At 32.8% G+C, this 23,992-nt stretch overlaps 1 protein-coding gene across 3 annotated transcripts in view; it reads left to right on the top strand.

Moving 5' to 3' along the window:
• The window catches only part of LOC114331957 (myosin heavy chain 95F), a 118,503-nt gene that overhangs the window by 69,604 nt on the left and 24,907 nt on the right, over positions 1 to 23,992 (top strand). For all 3 annotated transcript variants that reach the window (XM_050653294.1, XM_050653292.1, XM_050653293.1), the window contains exons 6-11: positions 1,179 to 1,403; positions 10,217 to 10,476; positions 15,802 to 16,086; positions 18,154 to 18,318; positions 18,629 to 18,852; positions 22,111 to 22,302. In XM_050653294.1, coding sequence (XP_050509251.1) covers positions 1,179 to 1,403; positions 10,217 to 10,476; positions 15,802 to 16,086; positions 18,154 to 18,318; positions 18,629 to 18,852; positions 22,111 to 22,302 — 1,351 coding nt within the window. The remainder of the gene's footprint in view (positions 1 to 1,178; positions 1,404 to 10,216; positions 10,477 to 15,801; positions 16,087 to 18,153; positions 18,319 to 18,628; positions 18,853 to 22,110; positions 22,303 to 23,992) is intronic.

Below are 23,992 nucleotides of genomic sequence, written 5' to 3'. Positions count from 1 at the left end.
TAAACAAACAAATTTAGGTGTTTGCAAAACTACTTATACTTCCTATTAAATTTTTGAAATGTTGGAATCTTAATTCATATGCTTTTACGCAAAATTTTTAACTTTTGATTATAAAGAGCATCTATCACATAAGTTATTGACTGACCTTTTTGATTCACACACAATGATGTCTCCTCTTGGCCCAAACAGCTCTTCCTTGTTGATTATGTTAGGCTACCAATCAAAGCCCTCTCCGTTCTCAGCATCCATCCAGCAGCATACCAGCAACTATTTCTCCAAAACACAAGCCAGGCCGCTTTTGACCAGTACTCGTTCAATAAACTCCAAAACTCTTTCCTCTCTTTCTCTCAACAATAATCTCCTGAGACCCAAGTATCTTTTTTACTTGGTGTCACAAATAATTTTAATAACGATAATTCTTGTAACTTACTTTCTTGGACTTTACAGAATCAAAGAGGTATTTCTTCTCGATTTGATTTGTCTCTCGTTCCACTTTTCAGCTACTCTCCACTAACAAACAACCACTAGTACTTGCTTCTGAACTATCCGCGAAAACTTTTCGACTGCCCTTCTCGGATGCCCGCCACACAATGCCCTCTTTCTTTTCCAAACTGTCTCAACATTCAAACTTCCCTTTCCCCATTCCAAATTGCCAAGCCAATCAGAAACATTTCTCTTTCCACATTTCTCTTTCATTTGAAAAACCCAGGCATTCTTTCAAACAATACTTCTACTCATCCTAATCACTTTCCGGAAATTATACAAATATTCTTATGCTTAAGCAAACAGACTTAAAATTCCAAATCTCTCTACCTTTATTTTCCTAAAAACTAATAATTACAGCTACCTGTGAATCTTACCTTTCCCGTAACAAACAATCTTTTTAAATTATAATCCGAAATAAATTGTCATTTCACTTCACTGTATTTACAAATGTCTTTAAGTCTTCAGGGAAAAACTCATTAAGGAGAAACCCACTGCGTAAAAGCTACCTTCTACTAAATAGTTACAAATCAATATACAGGGTGTATCAAATTTATGTGCCCGCGTTATAATTAAAAATGTAAATTTTTACTCTATCTTTGATTGATAAAGTGATACATAATACTATATATACAACAACATTCTTAAAGTGAAAAACGTGAAAATGTTAGATTTTAGACATTTCTTATTTTTAGGTTTGGAAAATTCATAGAAGTCCACTTTGACAACAAATTTAAAGTTGCTGGGGGTCACATATCGCACTATCTTTTAGAAAAATCAAGGATATGTTCCACAGAGGGAGACGAAAGGAACTACCACATATTTTATATGTTGTTGGCAGGAGCTCCAGAAGGCTTGAGGAGCAAGCTGTATCTTAGCCAGCCTGATGACTTCAATTATTTAAAACACGGATGCACAAGGTCAGTCATACGTCTTCATTCAGTATTTAGTAATATCTATAACTTAATATATTTTTTCTACGACCGTTTAATAATTTGCTCATTATTCGCTATTTTTTCATAGATAATAGCACCCATTACTGTACCCGTGAGTAATAATTCATTACTCACGGGTCATTACTCACGGGCTGAAGTTAGATTCAAGTGACGCATGCCACTTTTAATATTAATCGTATATAAACTGCAAATAAAATTACTTAGTTGTTTATTTAATACAAAACGCTGGACGGAAGGGCCGCCCGAGAACTTTATCGTACCGATCTATTATCCTTATCGTAATAGATACTGGCATTCTATAAAAATAACAAAGTTACTCGTTATTTTGATATTTTAGAAACACCTTGTATACCTAAAAATATTTTATGGTTCTACGCATCATTAATTCCTGCATTTGAGAAAATTTTAGATGCCATATTTCGGGGACTCACTATAGATTATTGCATAACTCAATAGAATATTAGTCATACTTTCATTTCAAATTAGTTCATTTTTCTGAGAAATTAATAGTTTACAATATTTGCATTTTACTGCATGGATTTTAATGAAATTTTGGGAGTAGCCCAATCTCCTAATTCAAAGTCTATCCTATATACTATATACTATGGCGCTTTTATCATGGGGGCGGTTCCCACCACTTCTCGTGGATAGAACATTTTTATTTTAGAATTACATGGAGCCAAAGGAAGAATTTTAAGAAAATTTAAAAATGCGATCTATAATTTGTTCTTATTTTTTTCAAAAACCTTTCATTTTAAACCCGTCCAACTTTTTGAAAGTAGAAATAACACTATATTAAGAGGTATTGCAAAAGAAAAACAATGCATTTAAATTCTGGTGGATGAGAGGTTAAATGTATGTACTTCCCATTTTTTCCTTAAAGTACATTATTCATATATTTTTTTGCACCATATCTCGCTTAGTTTGAATTTAACCGACATTTAACGGTGCTCGTTTTAAAGGCCTTTTCAAACACTACAAAAGCATGAGCACTTTGAGCATGCACCAAAAAACAAACTCTTTTTACCTACCATATCTCTTTTTGTATTATAGAAAATTTACGAAGGAACGAATCTCTTTGTTATTTATAATCTAAAAAAAAAAATTATATAGTGTTTTTAGTTTGATGCATAGTTTTTAAGGTATTCACAAAAAACCGTCCGAAAACTGTGTCATTTTTAAATGAAAATGGCCAATTTTCAACTACGCATAACTCAAAAAGTATTGAGTTTGTTTCTTGAGCTATTCCCTACTTACTGTGAAAATATCAAGTACTTCGATGTAGTAGGATGGAATTCGGAGCCAAATACTCTCATTGACTGCCCTATAATAATGCTCTGCTATGATCGCGTGAGAGAGGACACACACAAGATTCTAGCAAAATTTCTATTTTCTGTAACTTTTCGAGTTTTTGAGTTACAGCAAAGAGTATTATATCATTACAAAGGTAATTTTGCATTCTTTCAAAAAATGTAAAAATATACAGGGCTATCTAAAGGATTAAGATTTTTTTTTCATTTCCGGTTCAACCGGAAGCCATATTGTGGGTAAAATTTATTGTTATAATAGACAATAAAGTACTATATATGTCTGCCAAATTTCAAATTTTAGTTTCTATTACAGAGGAAGTTACGGACACTCGAATATTTTTTTTATAAAAAATTCATAACTCCCCTCCTATGAGGAGTTAAGAAATCTGACTAATGTTATTCAATTTACCGATAGGATATCAAAAATATGTCAAAAAATAAATAAATTCCTTGGAGCCATTTTTGAGAAAATCTAGTTCAAAGTTATGTCAAATTTTGACCCCTTAAATATAGGCAACCCATAACTTTTTCTGAAAAACGATAATATTCTTGTTATAGCCCCATCTTTAGGCTATATAAATATTTTTTCAAATTAAATTTATCTTAAACAAGTTTTTAGATTGGTAGGGAAATGTGTCGGGTGGGCGGTCAGCCATGCTGGCCGCCATTTTGGATTTGGAAATGTCAAATTCCGTATTTCTATTTACCTATCGATGAGCTAACTTTGAGTTAAATTTCATTCGTTTCGGTCAAAATTTGCAAAAATGGGCCCCAAATAACCCCCCTATTTCGGCCCCCCTTTGAGAGATTTTTTTCAAAAGCTTAGTTTCTCGACAAAATTATTTTCGAAGTTAATCAATGATTAACTTCGAAAATTTTTTAAAGGAATTTTAACTGTAAAAATGTCAGTATATTTTTTACGTTTATATCTTGTTTTCTAAAATTTTGACGTTTATCATTTATTTTAGTGACAATGACATTAGCTCATTTTGTTTATGTTAATTGGAATTTATAACTAACATTGTGTTTATTTTTCAAGTTATATTGTGTTAAATATGATATAACATATTATGTATAGTTATATTATTATATTATATATACATAGTTAAATGTAAATAATATACATTATAACTACTGAAATACATACGTCCACCGACAACAGCCATTTCCTATTTATTAGATTAATTATTGACAGTAGGTACAAATTTAAGCTTATAATTTTTTGGAAACGAATAGAACTTATATTGACTATTTCTAGTTGTATTTTTACAATAAATAATAATTTGGTAATAGTAGGCAACCAATTATTCAGCCACGTACTAGGGGTAAATAGCATTTAGCTATTCTTGTAAATTATTATAATTTAAATCTCGAGTAGTTGATAATTAAATTTTTTACTAATTAAAATAAAAAAAAAGGTCGTAGAAAAAGTATAGTATTCTACTCGCATGTAATGGCTCTTACTCACTCTGATGAATTACGACATTCGCCTAAGGCTCGTGTCGCAAACTTCATCATCGTGAGTAATCATCAGATGGCTAATCATTACATGCTCGTTGAATAATATACTATTATTTCATTACGTTTTGAAAAATTTCTGTCACTGAAAAAGGACTAAAATTTAATAAGAAGTGTATAACAATAATTGTTCACTTAACTCACTAGGGGCCGGTTGTTCGAACTCTAATCAACAATGATTATTATCAAATATTGAATTACTGTCAGCAACTGTCAATGTTAACTTTGTTTGGGTTGCTGAAAACATTATTGATTACAATTATGAGACTAGTTAATTAATTAACATAAACAATTATTAACATAATCGATTAATAAATCTCATAATTATTGTAATTAATTATGTTTTCAGCAACCCAAACAAAGTTGACATTGACAGTTGGTGACAGTAATTAAATATTTGATAATGATAATTGTTGATTAGCGTTCGAACAACCGGCCCTAAAAGATACTAGAAGTCAGTAAAAATCGTATAAAATTATACTATCAACCATCAAAACTGTTTAAATTACACGAAATAGCGAAGGACTTTCAATAAATGCAACTAACGGTTATTAAAGGGATCTAATAATAAACAAAAATCACTTAAAATTGATATAATGTACTAACCGTCACCAAAAGTTCTTCAAAATCACTAAAATACCAACAGTATATAAGAATATCATTAAAATTTGATAGCGGATGCTAATAATCGATTAAAATTACTGAAATATACGAACATGACCTTATTGTTGATGAAAAGTGTCTTCGACTTGCTAAAATCATTAACAAAGGCCAAGCATTACTAAAAATCACCAAATCAAATGTCTAAAAGCTACTAAATTGTCACCGGTAGTGATTAACTTTCGCTAAGAATTGCTGGTCACTACGTAGAGTTTGTAGACGTTAATAAACATTGTTTAAAATGACTTGAAATAGTTGAAAGTTAATTATTATAAAAACAATTATTTTTTAAATCAAAATCTCAGTTTTAAAAACAAAAGGATTTGCGCTACCGGAAATCGAACCCGAGCGTCCTGTGTGAAAGCCAGGTATCCTAGCCAATAGACTATATTCGATGTTAGGTATGGAGATAAATAGTTTTCATAAGTTCTAGTGCAACAGTATTAAAATAACTATGATTTTTTGAATAACAAGACTCAATGCATCCATGTAAAAGCTGTTAAATATTGCATTGTCATCGACCTGAGAACTATTCTGAAAATTTTAGATGTCTAGCTAGTCGGGAAGTATGTTTAAAACCGATTACAAGATTTTTACCAGAAAAATTGACAAAGAGACAGACAAAGAAAAGGCGAAGTATATAAAAACGTGGTAAAATTGGGTCAAGACAATAATTGAAGGCCGACCGGCCCTGGCAAGGTATGGTTAAGTTGTACTGATATTGTACTGCTAGTTTTTACTAAAAACAAGTGGTAATATTAAATAGTTTTTAAAATTAAAGTGTTTATCTGCTAGATACTACTGCGTAAGTCATCTATACGTAATTATTACTGTATTATTGTGAAAAGAAAACGTTAAATAATAAATATACACCACCGTACAATCATTTTGTGAGGTTAGCTAGCATGCGGTTGGTTTGTCACTTACCAGAGCCGGACTGTAGCTTTCGCCACCGCAGCTTAAGATGACTTCACATAATGTAAACACACCTTCCGATCTAACCAGTCCAGTAAATCAACGTTCGAATATCACAAACAGTTATGCATCAGCCGCTTCACATTCTTTTCCGAGTAAGACCCAAGCAATTGTATTTAGTTGTATCGATAATGCTAAACTGCAGGATTATTTAATTCCGTTGGGCACAATAATCAACCCAAAAAATATCATTTTTTCATCTAGATTATCTCATAGTAGAATCTGCATGTATTTGGCAAACAAAACCGTAGTAGATAATTTCATGACACAACATGGCTTTATAGAAGTACTCGGCGAAGTTGTAACAGCACGGAGACTTGTCTTTCCAGCAGAAAGACTAGTCTTGTCTGGTGTCTGCCCGTCAATTCCTCATCAAGTATTAGTTGAAGAATTACAGAATATCGATTTAAAGCTTATTTCACCAATAACATTTCTGAAAATTAGCTCGAATCTTCCGGAATATAGTCACATATTGAGCTTTCGGAGGCAAGTTTATGTAAGCCCTATAATATCATCAATTCCAGATTCTATTCTAATAAATTTCGACCAAACACCTTACCGCATATTTTTGTCACAAGGTACAGTCACCTGCTTTATTTGCAAAAATACAGGACACATCATCCCAATGCAATAACAGTTCAGTAACGGAATCAACTCTTATTGATTCAAACAATGAAGTACCAAATTAAACAGCTCCAACAAGTATATTACACAACGTACCAAACACTCAGCAGTCATCAAGTGATGCATTATCAAATCCGAGCATATCACCTACACCTACAAATCTCCATGACCAAGAAATTACTAATACTCCTACTCATAGCAACACTTTCAATCAACCACATTCAGCGGCAATACTGTTTCCACAAACTTCTGAAGCAATATCCTCCAATCTATCAGCACCTCTTCCATTAGATATAACGGCAGAAAACTCTAATAAAACTGATACATCATCACAATTTTCTGAAACAACCATTTCAACCAATCTTAAAAACAAAACTTCAAGCTCGACTTCTGTCACTACCAATGAGTCTGCTCCAGTACTTCCAAATGTAATAAAGCCACAACATCTAAGTGGAAACTCTAATAGCACTTGCGAAAACGCAAGTTCTTCCATGAAACGCAGTATTGGTGAGGTTGATACGCCTCCTTCAGACTCAGCAATTTCATCACAAAATCTGTTTGCAAAACCCAAATCCTCTAAACCAAAAAAACCGCGCTCATCTAAAGTCCCATCTACACGGGAAACTCTTGAAAATTTTATTGATAATCATACCCCACCATTCGTTTTAAATTACCACCAATTGTCCTTACTGATTGATAATGTCCAAGGCTCCCCCGACACTATTAGCGTCGTTAAAGAATTTACAACTGATATGACTGGTTTACTCAATATTTTACAAAGCAGCTATCAATATGCAAATGATAGATCTACAAAAACCAAGTTTACAAAGCTTCAAAAGAAACTAATCAACCATTTAGGGAAAGAGATTTCTGACTTAGACAGTGACTCTTCTGTAGACAATTGTTCAGTATCATCTAACTCCGAATCTGTTAACAATATTCAACTCGATACCTCAATGGAACATTGATGAATTTTTCCATCGTCTCCCTATGCTACAGCTTCTTTTATCTGAATATTCTCTAGATATTATTTGTCTACAGGAGACAAACTCAAAGACCAATCAGTTGTACAATTCAAAATATTTCACTTGCTTCCGCAAAGACCGTACAAATGCAAGTCGTGCAAGCGGTGTTGTAGCAATAGCAATCGTTTCTTCAGAAAACAATCTTCTCCGTTTAACCCCAGAATGTAGCACGTATTCAGCTGAACTCTACTCCATATACCGTGCTGTGAAACTTCTTAACGAGCTTACACTCACAAAAGCCCTGATCATAACAGATTCTCTTAGCTTTCTAAACACATTAAAACACATTTTTCCGAAACATCCTTTTGAAAAGTTGCTAAAATACCAGCTGTCCCAAGCTCATGAACATGGAAGAAGCGTCCAATTTTTATGGGTTCCCTCACACGTCGGAATAACAGGAAATAAAGAAGCTGACAGGACTGCACGAGAGGCAGTTTTAAGTGATTTTTTGGAACCGATAGGCAAGTGTGTTTCCAGTGACTTAAAAGCTTATTTTAAAAATAAAGTGTTGTGTTTGTGGCGAAATGAGTGGTCTCAAAATAATTCTAAGCTGAATAAAATCAAAAATAATGTGTCTCAGTGGATTCCACCGTCGCGGAATAGACGAGAACAATTTGTGGTTGCGCGTTTACGTCTAGTACATACCAGGTTAACGCACTCTTACCTTTCAACAAAGAAAAATCTACCTATATGTGATCAGTGTAACGTTCGATTAACAGTCGAACACTTTTTAACAAGTTGTAGTAAATATGACCAAGAAAGACAGCGCAACAATATTCCAAACGCTCTACCAGAGGCTCTAGGTCAAAACTGTTCCTATGACAATATAGTTAATTATCTAAGATCCATAAACATTTTGTACAATCTGTAGTTGTTTACTTTTGTTATTTATATTTTGTTCCGTCGCTAATAACCTTTTGGTGAATGCGACTTCTTTTTTCTAATAAAAAAAAATAATAATTGAAGGGCAAGGGAAAAAAGCAGGGAATGTCACACTTTATAAAAACTTGAGATAATGACACTATCTAACAGATATTTTATGTATTTACTATTTACAGAAGATTGGTAGATAATAACTTGGATCGCCCGATACATAATATATGCCTATTTAAAATAGTACTGCGAAGGATAAAAACTGGAAATGTCCACGCGTGAAAGATAAAAGCAAGGAGAGTCAACTTGAACAAAAACAAATTATTAACTACGTTTTTATTTCGAGTTTAATCGTTTAGTTTCCTTTGTTTATGTTTGTTGGAACTTCTTCTTCTTAGGGTGCCTGCCCGTTCCGAACGTTGACGATCATTCTGGCGATGATGACTTTGTTGGTTGCTATACGGAATAGTTGTGTTGAGATCTTTATGCATATACCATGCTCTCAGGTTATCAAGGCAGGATATTCTGCTTCGTCCTGGGGCCCTTTTTGATTCAATTTTACCTTGTAAACTGCATTGAACTAGTTCGTATCTGCCTTAATTTCTCAAGTCCCAAGTAAGGCCTTTCACGATGTTGACTAAAGCTGCGGTTGTGTTCATCCTCCGTAGCCATAGCACTTCTTCATTCGTGGATTTGTCTGTGCATGGTATCTCCAGGATCCTTCTGTACATCCGTAGCTTAAAAGCCTGAAGTGTTAGAAACGGCACGGCCAATAAAGTTAGAGTTAGTGTAATGGAGTTTCCCCAGAAATTAATGTGTGCTTTAAAGCATTCATGTCAATACATGGTGTAAGTAAGGGAAAAATTGAACACCTAAAAAAATTTAAAATCTACAAAAGGAACTTCCGGACAAGACAAACGTGGTAAGCATAGTTCCCAGCACAGAAAGTTGCATCCAGAATCGTGTGAAGCAATATATAACCAAAGAGTCTTTTAAAACTAGATTATTCCATTACAGTTTACACGAATCTAAGAAAAAGTATTTACCAGAGAGTTTGAACATTACAAAAATGTTCAACTTGTTCAAAGAAAAACATCCGACCATTAAAGTTTCTTACGTTACATATCGGCAAATTTTCAACACGAAATTTAATTTGTCCTTTGGTTACCCAAGATCAGATACATGTTCAGCATGTGATGAATTCCAGGCGAAATTAAAATCATTAAATTATGACAAGATTGCTGCAGAAATTCGTAAATTAACAATTCAAAATGAGTTACACAAACGTAAGGCACAGACATTCTATAATTTTAAAAAGGCTGCTCGCAAAAAGTCAAAAAAATCGTGCGACCTTTGCATTAGCCTATCAAAAAAATATTGCATTGCCTTTTGTTATAATGTTAATTGCCATTTTTGTTGCCATAATTTTGTTTTCAGCCTTTCTAGCAGCTGGTGCAACTAATGTTTGTAACGTAAAATAATAATGTAATATAAAATACAACGTGATGTTTGGACAGTCCTCGTTTTTCAGTTTTTATTTGTAGTTAGGTACTTTTTTAATTTTTTCATCTCTGTTCTTTAAAAATTTGGTTAAAATGAGTTTGTGTATTAAATACAATGTACTTTAAGTTTACTAAATAAAAATAAATACTATTTCTCGAGTGCAATGGTTTAAAGATATGTAGTCACAAACATTAAATTTCTTATTTTCTCAAAACAAAGATAACGTGACATTCCTTGTTTTTTCCTTTAACCCTTCAATTGATAGTACTCATTTACAATCATTTTTTAGGTATTTTACAACAAACGCGTCTGAAAAAGCATTAGATGCCAACAGGAAAAGCGCAGCTCACAAAAAAGCTGGATCTCTGAAGGATATCCTCTTGGACGATGTTGGAGATTTCAAAGAGCTGGATGAAGCTCTCTCCCGACTGGAAATTAGCGAAAGTGAAAGACTACAAATCTACTCCACAGTGGCAGCTGTTCTGCATTTGGGCAACGTTGATTTCGAAGATAATCCTGAAGATACCAGAGGTGGATGCCGAGTTGGAGGTGTGTAGATTTCTGTAAATAGTTTTAAAATATCTGCTCCAGTTTCATTGAAGCTTTGGCTGACAGAAAACAAATTTTAAAACTACTTAATATCACCTAGGGAATAAAAATTAAACATTAAATAAAACTTTATTTCGAAGTCGATTTCAATGACAAATGATAACAAACGATGACTTTTCAAGATAATAACCCTTTGCCTTTATCCTTACACGTCATCGGCTTTCCCAAATAGGGAACTTGCACAATTTTTTTTTATTACATAATAATGTTCAGTTTTGTTTAAAAATAAGATTTCCAAAATTTCACGCTTCAAAAACTCGTAATAACTTAGAAATACGTATTTAAAGTCTTCAGCGGTATAAAATAGTTCAAACTACCCGTGACGTCACATAGTTTTACATTAGTTATTATTATGGTTATATTTCGCTGTGTCTAGGTACACGCTAACGTGTACGCAAATAAAAAAGTTAGGTATGTACACGCGAATTAAACTTCATCAAGCCAGTGACGTTATTATTTAGCGTGCGCAGTGACTGTATATTTTGGTACATGCTATTTTGATATGTTTAGCGTGTGTTTGATAGAAAAATATTTGTTAAAGGAAGGGAAGCAGAACTATTCAGATGTTTTAAACTTAATTGTAATAAATCAATGTATATATTAAAGTATATATTTAGGTTAGCAAAATAAATATATGTATTTAGTTGACATAACACGTAAAAAATATTGTTAAAATAATTTTTATACGTAAGTTAATTATTATAATCAACTATTCTAAATGGGAAATAAGCCACAATTTAACTAAAAAAATGATTTTATTAACGTTTCGACGTCCAAATCGGATGTCATTGTCAAAATACAAAAATTAGTCAGATTAAATAAATTATTAGAAAAATTTTTTACTAAGCAACACCATTTTTGTTGAATTTAATAATATTTTGTATTTTGACAACGACGTCCGATTTAGACGTCGAAACGTTAATAAAATCATTTTTTGGTTAAAGTGTGGCTTAGTTCCCATTTAGAATAGTTGATTACAAAAATGCCACAAGGATAATAGCTTCAGAACAAGTTAATTATTATTGTGAAAGTTTTAGGTCTTCTTTTTTATTTTAATCTTTTACGGTAATACATACTATTTCATTTATAACTAAAAAAATATATATATTAATTTATAGTCTCTTATCTTTTTCGTACTGTTTTAAAATGTTCTTAAACTCATTAAAAGAACTAAATAATTGTCCACACTCCGTAGTTAATTTAAAAACAAACACTAAACAAATAAAAAATAAGAAATCACTGACACTCTAACTTTTTTATTTGCGTACACGGTAACGTATACCTAGACACAACCTTATATTTAGGTATATTCTTCTTCTCCTTCTTTAGTTTATTGGCCTCCAGCTACTTGGGTATGTGGCAAGCTCATCGTCGTGGAATAAGTCAAAAATATTTATATTCTAATGACATTTATCGTATGTCATTGTAATAATATATACCACTTTGTTAAAATTGTAGTTTTATACTGTTTTTGAAGGAAAGGAACGAAGGTTTACTATTGAAAATAAAACCATTTTGTAAAAGTACGAATTTTTCTATGAATAGTTCAAACGATCAAAAACACTTGTAACGTCACATAAATGTATTTTCTACTGACGTTTATAACGTCTAATTTAAAATTCTGTTTACTTTATTGGAAAAATGTAAATGTAAAACCAAGTGACGTCACGAAGCGTTTTGGACCACCTGTTTTAATTTGAATTTTTAATCGTCTTTAGGGGCCAAACGAAAGACAAACAAAACTTTTTTATCTTTGATACATGTTTTAAATTATGTTGTGTTGTGATTTATAACATTTTTTTCGAATTTAAAAATTTATGCAAGTTCCCTATTAATAGGCTGCTCAATAAGTGTGCTTTCCACGTATGCATTTTTTTAGGTATTGAAACATGGAAGTCGCTAGGGGCCAAATCCAGTGAATTCGGTGGACGCTCCAACAATTCGAACTTTAACTCATGGATTTTAGCGATTGTCAAAATGCTCAGTGCATTGTCCTGATAAAAAAATGAATTTTTCTTCTACAAACCGGGTCTTTTTTACTATTTTTTTTTTCTTCAACTGGTCTAAGAGGTTACAATATTATTCAGAATTTATTGTTTATCAGTTAGCAAGTAATTCACACACAAAATTCCTAAACTGAAACACCTGTTTGGTCGATTTCTGGATACGAACTCGTTTCGAAGCCGAATAACCAGATTTGCACCACTTTAGCGTCTTGTTTTGATTCAGGATCATGATTATAGGCCCAAGTCTTATCCATAGTGATGAATCGATGCACAAAATCCAATTTATCCTTTAGAAATCGGTCTAAATGTTGCTAAGAAAGGCGCAAGATTTCTGAGACCCGCTACTTTCATCAAAATATTGGTTACACTACCCAATGAGATGCCTAGGCCTTCTAAATCTCTTTCAATACTCGACGGTTTTCCCATTGGATATCCTGTATGTTTTCTACGATTTCTAGCGTTGTTGCTGTTTTTGGACGTCATTGACGTGGATCGTCTTCAAGGCTTGTACGACCACGTTTGAATTCAGCACTCCATCTTTCTACTGCACTGATTGAATGCGAAGAGTCCTTATACACTTTCAACATTCGTTCATTCTTTGTTTTTAAACATTCCAAAAATAAAAATTCAATTACTGCATCAGACCCAACGAACTGTCAATACTGATGGAATGGCCCCGTCCCATTCAAACAGTTATGCGAGAATGCGGCCAACATACAAGAGAGAGGACCTAGAGAGAGACAGAGAATGCCAAGGAAAATTTGACAGGTAGTGTAATTTGAGTTGCCTATATAAACTTAAATCGGGGAAATGGACCTCAAATTTTTTTAACTTTGTATAAGAGCTGATAGGTAGTATGTCAAAATTTAAACACTTTTGAAGTTATACTTCTTTAGGCGCGATTGAGGGTGAAATTTTATTAATCTGCGCGCATGCGCACACATACAGTATGGAGTTAGTTACTAAATGTTTTAATTTATGTATGTATCAGTCCAGAAAAGGTGTAGAAAGGATATATTAGTGTTTTTAAATATATTTTTCTATAAACGTGTTAAAAATGCAATTTATAGCACTCCATAGGAGCGTTAAAAATGCTACTTTAAAGCACCAGTGCTTTAAAAATTTTAAGGTCCTGCAGTTAAAAGTGAATTGTCAAATTGTGAAACGTCAAAATATTTATATTTCATTTATTAACATTAATATTAATAATACAACTTGCGCAATTTGAAAAAAGGTGGTTTAAAAGGTTTTTTTAAATTTAATTTAAACTGTATTATTGCATTTTTAACACGTTTGTAGAAAAAAACTATTTAACTTTGTTAGAATATACAAAAATAAAAGTAGATGTTATTCTATAGTTGTTATGATTTACGTATTGACAGTATAGCCAGTTTTTGTAGGTGTTTGTAGGTATTGTCTTATAAAAGTGTTTGTAGGTATTGTCTTGTAATTGAGAATGAATAAATTATAATTGTTGATATATAAGACGTTTGTAGAAAAAATATTGTATGATATAGATGTTAAAAATTACATTTTTAAGGCACTCATGTGAATTGCAGAATGAGCGAAGCGAATCTTTCACACGAAACTTTCACATACGTGCCTTAAAATTGTGCTTTTAACATTTATATCATAAATAACTAGATATTATTATATTTTTTTTGTATTTGGACTTGTCTACCTCGGGAATAAGATAATAAGTAATACCTATTTAAAGTATTTTATAATTCACTTCGTATGTTTGTCAGTATGTCTGAGAAATCTTGTAGCCCGGATAAACAAAAGGGTATAGCTCAGTGGTAGAGCGTTGGGCTGGAGATCAAGAGGTCCAGGGTTCAAATCCTGGTGTTTTCTAATTTTTTTTTTAATTTTTGGTATTGTTTTAATAAAAGTTTTTGGAAAGTAGTAAGTAAAAATTAATTTAATCTTTAAATACAATACAAATAAACTCTCCGAAAGTATATTTATTTCACTGAAATCATATTTAGAAGTATAACTTCTTACGTGCGTACAAAGTACACACACATTCTTTTTTTTTGTATTTATATACGTCAGAACTCTCTTCTTCATTAAAGAACTGGTTTTAGTCTTTCTTTTTGGCATATTCTATTTTGTAGGTGTTAGAAGTGCGCCATGATATATTTAATAAATACAAGTAATTTTATTGTGTATGACTTAATGACGATGACAAAAAGAAAGACTAAAACCAGTACTTCTTTTAATGAAGAATAGAGTTCTGACGTATTTACATACAAAAAAGTATTTACATTTTGAAATACTGCCCATCAGCCCTGATACCAAGTTAAAAAATATGAGATCCATTTCCCCGATTTAAGTTTATATAGGCAACACAAATTACACGACCTGTCAAATTTTCCCTGGCATTCTCTGTCTCTCTCTAGGGCCTCTCTTTTGTATGTTGACCGCATTCAATTCGCTTCAAGCCCATTCCATCAGTATTCGCGGTGTGCAAGTACTTGGAAGGGAAACGAGAAACGACCGTGCGCGAGTCGCGGAGAAATATTGCAACTATCTTAAATAATTCATATTGTCAATTGAAATTGTCAAATTGACGTATATTTCATACCTTTTGTCATTGAAGCAGAAAAATTATATATAGCTCCACAATATTGATATGGTATTTAATTATTATATAAAGGTAAATTTAATTAATTGTATTTTGCTTGCAGTACTGCATTTTAATAACTAATTTTATTTACTACATACAATTGTTTACGTTTGCATAACATAACCTGCATCTTATTTTTTCTTCTTATTATTTTTTTGGACTATGGCCTTGACAATTATCCAGCAACCAAGACTAATATAATTGGCCAATATAATTAAAAGTGCGAATAAAAGTACAGAGCGTAGAAATAGAGGTCGCTTTGCCGAACTTGCACGGTCCCAATAGGGGTTTTCATCGATTGTCATTTGTTTCGAGCTTCCGCCATATATGGCGTATAATCCGTGTATATTAATATTATACACAGATTATACAACATATGACAGAAGCTTGAAACAAATGATGAAAAGCCTATTGACAGTTCGTTGATCAGACCTGATTTTTCCATTGAAAAAAAACTCAGATACCTCGATACTAAATGACTTGTAAACAAAGAGTGAACCGACAGATTGAAATGAAACTTCACATACGTTCAAATGAAGAGTGTACCAACATAACAAAAACAATTAGACTAGGTAGTATGTTGTGTACAATGTCTGTCTGTACTTAATATTTATTGAATACTGTTTGTAGCTTCTGGAGAAAAATCCCTACTTTTGGCCTCCAAACTTCTGGAAATAGATCCCAGTGAATTGAAGCAAGCGCTGATATCGCGCGTGATGCAGAGTGCGAGAGGCGGATTGAAAGGTACCGTCATTATGGTACCTTTGAAAATATACGAAGCCAACAACGCCAGAGATGCCCTAGCTAAAGCCATCTATAGTAATTTGTTTGATTACATCGTCAACAGGATAAACAAAAGTATACCGTTCCAAGCCTCAAGCTATTATATAGGTGTGCTAGATATTGCTGGATTTGGTAAGTTGAAATTTTAGTTATAAAAATATATCTACAGTGGAGAGTGCGCTAAGAACCGGCAAAATCACTCAAAAGATGGAAAACATAATACGTTGTGAAATATAAAAAGAGATGAAACTAGTACAGGTGGGAAATTTAGCGATAGAAACCTATAAATTTACATTTCATACCACTTTCTCACCTTTCGACGTTAGCATAAGAGTTACAATAGTATGACTTGAGTTATAATTATACGTCCAACCGGCAAACAGGTGTATGTTCTCAAAAAAATTGTTAGTGTGTAAAATTTTTTTTTATTAATTAGTTAAGTACTTTCAGCACATCACGTGCCATCATCAGAGCTTCGTCTTATAGGTATAAATCCTTCATAGAAGAGCAATTGCTAAACAACACATTAAAAAGCCTACATACTGGGCAAAGCCACAGATCTTGGGTATAAAGTTTTTATAGCTCTTTCTTTAATTGCTCTTTTCGGGTATACAAACTTTATACCCGAGTGGCTGTGCCCAGTATCTATGCTTTTTAATGGGTGGTTTGGCAATTGCTCTTCTATGAACGATTTATACCTATAGGACGAAGCTCTGATGATGGCACGTGATGTGCTGAAAGTACTTAGCTAATTAATAAAAAAAAATTTTTACACACTATCAATTTTATTAAGAACATACACCTGTTTGCAGGTTTGACCTACTTAGAAGGGTGTACAAGTCATACAGTCTTTTTCAATTCAATAATTATACGTACCTATGGGAAATTAAAATAAAATGTTTTGCGACGTCATACGTATAATTATGACTGAAGTCAACTAGCCACATATAATAACTAGCTTTATTTCGTACTATCTCACCTTAAGGTGATACAGTAGCGATCAACAGGTAGCCAAAACGCGTTCCAAGATTGCGGCTGTAATTTTGAATATTTTTTCGAAATATTTGGCACACGTATTCGTAATATAATAAAGAATGGCGGTACAGAGCCCAATTTGAAAAATATATTAATATATGGAAATTACTCTGTAATTAAATACAATATTAAAAAAACGAGCCTGTACCGCCATTAAGAAGAACAAAAAAATACACTTTCTTCAAATAAACTTTTTTATCCGATGCCTAGATTTTGTGTCATTTTGGAACTACTAAAATTTTTTATTTCATTAGTAGTTCCAAAATGACACAAAATCTAGGCATCGGATAAAAAAGTTTATTTGAAGAAAGTGTATTTTTTTGTTCTTCTTAATGGCGGTACAGGCTCGTTTTTTTAATATTGTATTTAATTACAGAGTTATTTCCACATATTAATATATTTTTCAAATTGGGCTCTGTACCGCCATTCTTTATTGTATTATGAATACGTGTGCCAAATATCTCGAAAAAATATTCAAAATTACAGCCGTAATCTTGGAACGTGTTTTCGCTACCTGTTGATCGCTACTGTTTCCACTTAATAATGTTTTCATCTTTTCCGTTATTTTGTCAGTTCTGAATGCACTTATCACTGTATAAAGTTGTAATGGAGAAGTACCTTTATTGGTATGTCTGTATTTAATAACGAAAGAGTACTTTACAAAATTCCATCTCTATATCAGCAGTGACATGTTTTATTCCAGCTCTATGAGTAGAGGTTGAGTAAAACGGAATCGAAAGAGTTGACTGATTGAATTCTGAAAATTAACTTTTTTGGACGTTTTTTTATGGTTCAAGGAAGTACTTATTACCTGATAATTCCTCTATGATTCTTTGTAATTCAGTGAGATTTAATCTTTCCTTTCCTTTCTTTCAGTGAGATTTCTTTCAAATGAATATATTTCTTTTTAATAACAAAGTTATTATTTTAGCCTTTACTCATGAGTAGTAGAGATGTGTCTGCCCACTATTTTGATATAACAGCTGCTTCTACTACTGCTAAACGAAAATAGTAGTTAAAAATATCTGTTACTTTAATAGCAGTTGCTTTTTTAGCATTATTCAACGCTTTGTTAAAAGGCTTAAAGAGAATCTAAGATGAAAAACATAATTGTTTCTCACAATATGGACTTAGTTTATGTTTCTAATGATATATTACTTTCAGAATTCTTCACTGTTAATAGTTTTGAGCAGTTCTGTATAAACTATTGTAATGAAAAGCTGCAGCAATTTTTCAATGACATGATCCTCAAACAAGAGCAAGAACTGTACAAAAAGGAAGGCCTTGTTGTACCGGAAATTCAATTTGTTGACAATCAAGACTGTATAGGTAAGTTTGCTATTAATATTTTATGCTATTGTTTAATAAGTTCCTAAAAGTGGTCAGTGGTTCCTAAAATTTAGTCAAACTCAGTAAAAGTTCAGTCGGCGGGGTGCTGCTGTTTGAAGTGTGTAATTCCATAAACAAGGGATCTACCAACCTGTTTTATGAAATGATCCCTTGTTTATATAATTTCACACCTTGAACAATAGCACCCCGCTGAGCGGAATATTAATGATAATGAGTCTCTTAGACAGTTGGAACTACTTTACACAGACATGTTATACAAATTTGATATATTTATTGAAAACCTTTTTAGATTTAATCGAAACAAAGAACAAGGGCATATTAACTCTTCTTGATGAGGAATCCAAACTGCCTAAATCGTCGTATACACATTTTACTGAAGAAATTCACAAAACCTGGCCTAAGGAATTCCGCCTAGGACTACCCAGATCGTCCAAGCTTAAGGCTCATCGTAGCCTTAGGGACAACGAAGGGTTCCTGATTAGACATTTTGCCGGAGCTGTATGTTATCAAACGGTAAGACTTTGTCTGACATTATAATAATTCTTCTTCTGGGTTATAACTATTGCAAATTCGTCTCTATCTTTTGCTTTTCTTAAAAGCGTCTGTGTGTTTAACCCTATGTAGTCGTGAATGTTTTTCAACCAGGATATTTATCTAATATGACCTTTTTTTCCTTCGATTTTGCCCTTCATAATCAGCTGCCACAGTTCGTACTATCATTTGTAAGTATGTGCCCCAAATTCAACTTTTAATGGTGGTCAAAAGTTCTTTCTCTTTCTTTTCCCATTCTGGGAAACACCATTTCGTTCGTAATATGATCGGTCCAAGGTATTTTCAAAATTATCCTTATAGCCACATGTCAAAACCTTCCAGCTTTCTCATTATGTCATCATTAATAGTCCAAGCTTCGGCACCATAAAGAAGAGAATAGAGTGGATATAACATTTTACCATCCAATGTCGGATTTGTCGATTGAGTATTTGGTTACTCAGAAATTTCCTCCTCTTCAAAAAGGCTGCTCTTGATTCCTCTATTCTTGATCGAATTTCTGATTTCAGATTTATATCTTTCGTAATCCAGAATATAACTATTTTAATAAAATTATTAAAATTATTAAAATCTTTTGCTTTTCTTAAAAGCGTCTGTGTGTTTAACCCTATGTAGTCGTGAATGTTTTTCAACCAGGATATTTATCTAATATGACCCTTTTTTCCTTCGATTTTGCCCTTCATAATCAGCTGCCACAGTTCGTACTATCATTTGTAAGTATGTGCCCCAAATTCAACTTTTAATGGTGGTCAAAAGTTCTTTCTCTGTCTCTTCCCATTCTGGGCAACACCATTTCGTTCGTAATATGATCGGTCCAAGGTATTTTCAAAATTATCCTTATAGCCACATGTCAAAAGCTTCCAGCTTTCTCATTATGTCATCATTAATAGTCCAAGCTTCGGCACCATAAAGAAGAGAATAGAGTGGATATAACATTTTACCATCCAATGTCGGATTTGTCGATTGAGTATTTGGTTACTCAGAAATTTCCTCCTCTTCAAAAAGGCTGCTCTTGATTCCTCTATTCTTGATCGAATTTCTGATTTCAGATTTATATCTTTCGTAATCCAGAATATAACTATTTTAATAAAATTATTAAAACTATTATTAATAAAATACAACATTTTCAATTGCCCAAAAACTCCAGACTAATTTCATTTGACGTAAAAAATCTTTTTCCTAGTGTTCCTCCTACAGAAACTTTTGTTTTAGTTAAGAATCTTTTAGACCATAATAGTACAAATCCGATCATTGCATCTGAAATTTTACACCTTCTTGAAATTTGCATAAATCAAGACTATTTTGAATTCAGTAATCAAATATACACAAACAACAGTGCAGGACTTATTATGGGCAATCCTCTAAGCCCATTGCTATCAGATATATTTTTGAACCAACTTGAAACAACAATTTCTAAACATCCCGTATTTAAACAGTTCTTATATTGGTGAAGATACGTGGATGATATACTAGTATGCTTTACAGGAACTAACAGACAACTTGATCAATTTCTATCATATATTAATTCACTTCATAATACTATTGAGTTTACAATAGAAACAGAACAGAATAACTCCATAAACTTTCTAGATGTAACGATTTCCAGACTACACAACAAACATGAGTTCTCCGTATATCATAAACCTACCCATACTGACACAACTATACACAATTCATCATCCCATCCTACACAACACAAATTAGCAGCCTACCATAGCATGATACATAGACTGACAGAAATTCCCATGTCAAAAAATAACTTCGAGATAGAACTAAACATCATTAAACAAATAGCAGTAAACAACGGCTATAACGAACAAACAGTTAACAAAATTTTAAACCAAAAACTCCATAAGAAAGCCCTGAAATTAGTGTATCCACCGCCACAGAAAGAACCCAGTACCTTCTGGCTCTCTCACATATACTGGCAAGATAACAACAAAAATAGCCAGATACATAAAAAAGAAAGGAATAACACCAGCTTTCAGAACTAACAACAACTTAAGCAAATATATTAAGAACAATAAAAGCCGAAAGAGAAAGCAACTACAGAGTGGTGTGTACAAACTAACTTGTGGTGACTGTCCGAAAACGTACATCGGTCAAACTGGCAGAACTTTTGACAAACGGATAGCAGAACACAAAAGGGCATGCAACAATAGAAAAACAGACACTTCTACATACGCACTTCACCTTCTAGATCATAATCATTCTTTCAATGAAGAGTTTCAAATTCTGCATATTCAAAATAAAGGCCTTAAGCTATCTTTTTAGAATCTATGGAAATTAATAAACTGAAAAATACAGATATAATTCTGAATGACCAACTCGAGACAAACAGCTCCCCACTCCTCAACCTCTTCAGTTGAAGACTTAAAAAGACAAACACATTGTAAACTATATCACTTAAGAAAGGCACTCTGCCGAAACAGCTGTAGTCACTTAGTTATAATAAATTTTGTGGAAGTATAGAAAACAAACGTTTTCAGTGTTTTATTGTTAGATATAACTATTTCATTTACCCACTTGTTCAATATTTTTCTTTTTTATCTAGATGCTGGTTATGATTTTACCCTTTTTACTGATAACGATGGTTATGGAACATCATGATCATTGTCATCTTTTAATATATTTTTTTAAATTATAGGACACCCTAAGCTAATTTATTTGATCTATTTCACTGGATTTACCTTTCTCATTTTTTGTATTTCTTATTTACTGTGCATTTATGTTGCAATTTCCGTTAATTGAACATGCCTGACTTAACCTCTGTTGTGACCTATTTTGATAGTTCCACATTTCAGGGCAGCCAATGCAAGCAATGACGTGATGGCTATTGCTGTCCAGTCAACTGTCTTAAACTGGTTAAAGATCTTCGCAAGTACATCATACTAATGCCTTTTTTTATTTATTTCTTTAATCTAAGCAAGTTCTTATTAATTTTGATATTTATTTACATCTTATTGTGCATTTGCGTTCCAATATGTTAATTGAACACGGCGCTCTGACTTAATCACTATTGTGACATATTTTAACAGTACACCATTTCAGTGTAGCCAATACAAGCAATGACGTCATTGCTATCGCCTGTCTAATCAAATGTCTTAAACTGGTTAAAGATAATTCACAAATATGTAATAATAATAGTTAATTTGCTGTTATTTTGTTCTATTTTCATTTCATTTTAATAGAAATTACTACAAATATCTTTTTTTGTTGTAGAAATACTTTATTGACAAAAACAATGATGCCCTACATGCTTCCCTTGAAGGAATCATTCAAGAGAGTAAAAATAAATTCATTCAGACCCTGTTTTCGATATCAACCACGTTGAAAGGTAAACTTACCTTTAGCAGCGTGGGAAATAAATTCAAGATACAGTTAGGCGAGCTTATGGAGAAATTGAGGTGCAACGTAAGTATTTTTCTTCTTTTTAAGTGCGTTTTGGTAACATATTTTATTTAAGGGAGGGATTTGGCAAAAAATAAAAAATACCTAATACGCTCAAAAAATATGATTATGTATGTGGCAAGGTTAAATAATGGCGAATATCAGTTTGAACCATGGGTTCCTGAAAGAAACATCCAAAAACAAACTCGACACCGACACATTCGAAAGGAAAGTACTGTGGAGAATATTAGGACCAGTGTTGGAAAAAGGAATCTTCAATAGTCGATACAACAACGAGCTTTATCAACTTTATAAGGAAACACCTCTGTCAGACTTCATTAGAATTCAACGATTGCAATGGGCCGGATATGTGATAAGAATGGGAGAGGATAGGCTACCAAAGAGAGCACTGAACGCTAGAATGCAAGGAAAGAGACCGGTTGGAAAGCCAAGACAGCGCTGGGAAGACACGGTAAACAGCGACGCACATACCCTTTTAGGAGGTCGTGTATGGAGAAGAGCAGCCACAGACAAAAGAGGCTGGAGGCAAAAACTAAAGGAGGCCAAGGCTCTATTTGGGCTGTAGTGCCGTAGAAGAAGAAGAAGAATATCAGGTTGAAAAGTTGTTCTGAAGCTATTTTCTTGTGGCATTTTTATAATCAAGTATATTCAAATGTGAAATAAGCCACAATTTTACCTAAAAATGATTTTATTAACGTTTCGACGCCCAAGTCGGGTGTCGTTGTCAAAATACAAAATAATACTAAATAAACAAAAATGTTGTTGCTTAGTAAAAAATTCTTCTAATAATTTATTTAATCTGACTCATTTATATCGGCAATTCAGACACGTATTATACATTTTAAAGTAGACGACTTTAAAATTATATTGCCAATATTGATGAGTTGCGTTCCTGGGACTACTTTACTAAAAGATAGTTCATTCCATTACATGAAATCAATCCCAACTCAAGAATATCCGCCACAAAAAATCATAGCATGTGATCTGTCTTTAAAAAGACAACCAAATGCAACGGTGGCACTGAAATTCTCGCGTTAGAGATTCCATAGTAAATCACGAGGGAAAACCAGGAAAAACCTCGTGATACTTTCGTGAAATACCTCGAAACGTTAATAAAATCATTTTTAGGTAAAATTGTGGCTTATTTCCCATTTGAATATACTTGATCACTTTAAATATCTTGGGGTCTCAGTTAATGGAAATAGTGATGAAGCATAGTTATCAATTAAAGAATTCTGGTAGGAAACAGAACCTACTGGAAATACAACAACTTCCTCAAAATACTAAACTGAAAATTTACAGAGCAGCAAATAGACTAGTAATCACATATGTTGCTGAAGTAATGTGTCTTGACACAGAAAGATGAAGAAAGATTGAGGATCATAGGGAGAGAAATAATTCGGAGAATAGGTCCACTAAACTTAGGTAATAATGAATTTAGAAAACTGATGAACTACGAAGTAAGAGAACATGTAAAAGGAGAAGACATAGTCAGATTTTTCAAGGCACAGAGACTCAGATGGATGAGATATCTAGACAGAAGAAATACAGAAGCAGTTATCAAGAAAATCACCAAATAGAGACCACGGATCTGTTATGATTCTGTTTAATTTGAAGCTATTGAATAATTGATATTGGCAAGGGTTAAAAATGATAAAAGTTATAAAAAGAGGTATAAATTAAAAAAAGGGAA

The sequence above is a fragment of the Diabrotica virgifera genome, chromosome 6, assembly GCF_917563875.1.
Source record: "Diabrotica virgifera virgifera chromosome 6, PGI_DIABVI_V3a".
Classification (NCBI taxonomy): domain Eukaryota; kingdom Metazoa; phylum Arthropoda; class Insecta; order Coleoptera; family Chrysomelidae; genus Diabrotica; species Diabrotica virgifera.
This window is presented reverse-complemented; position numbering and strand designations above follow the sequence as displayed.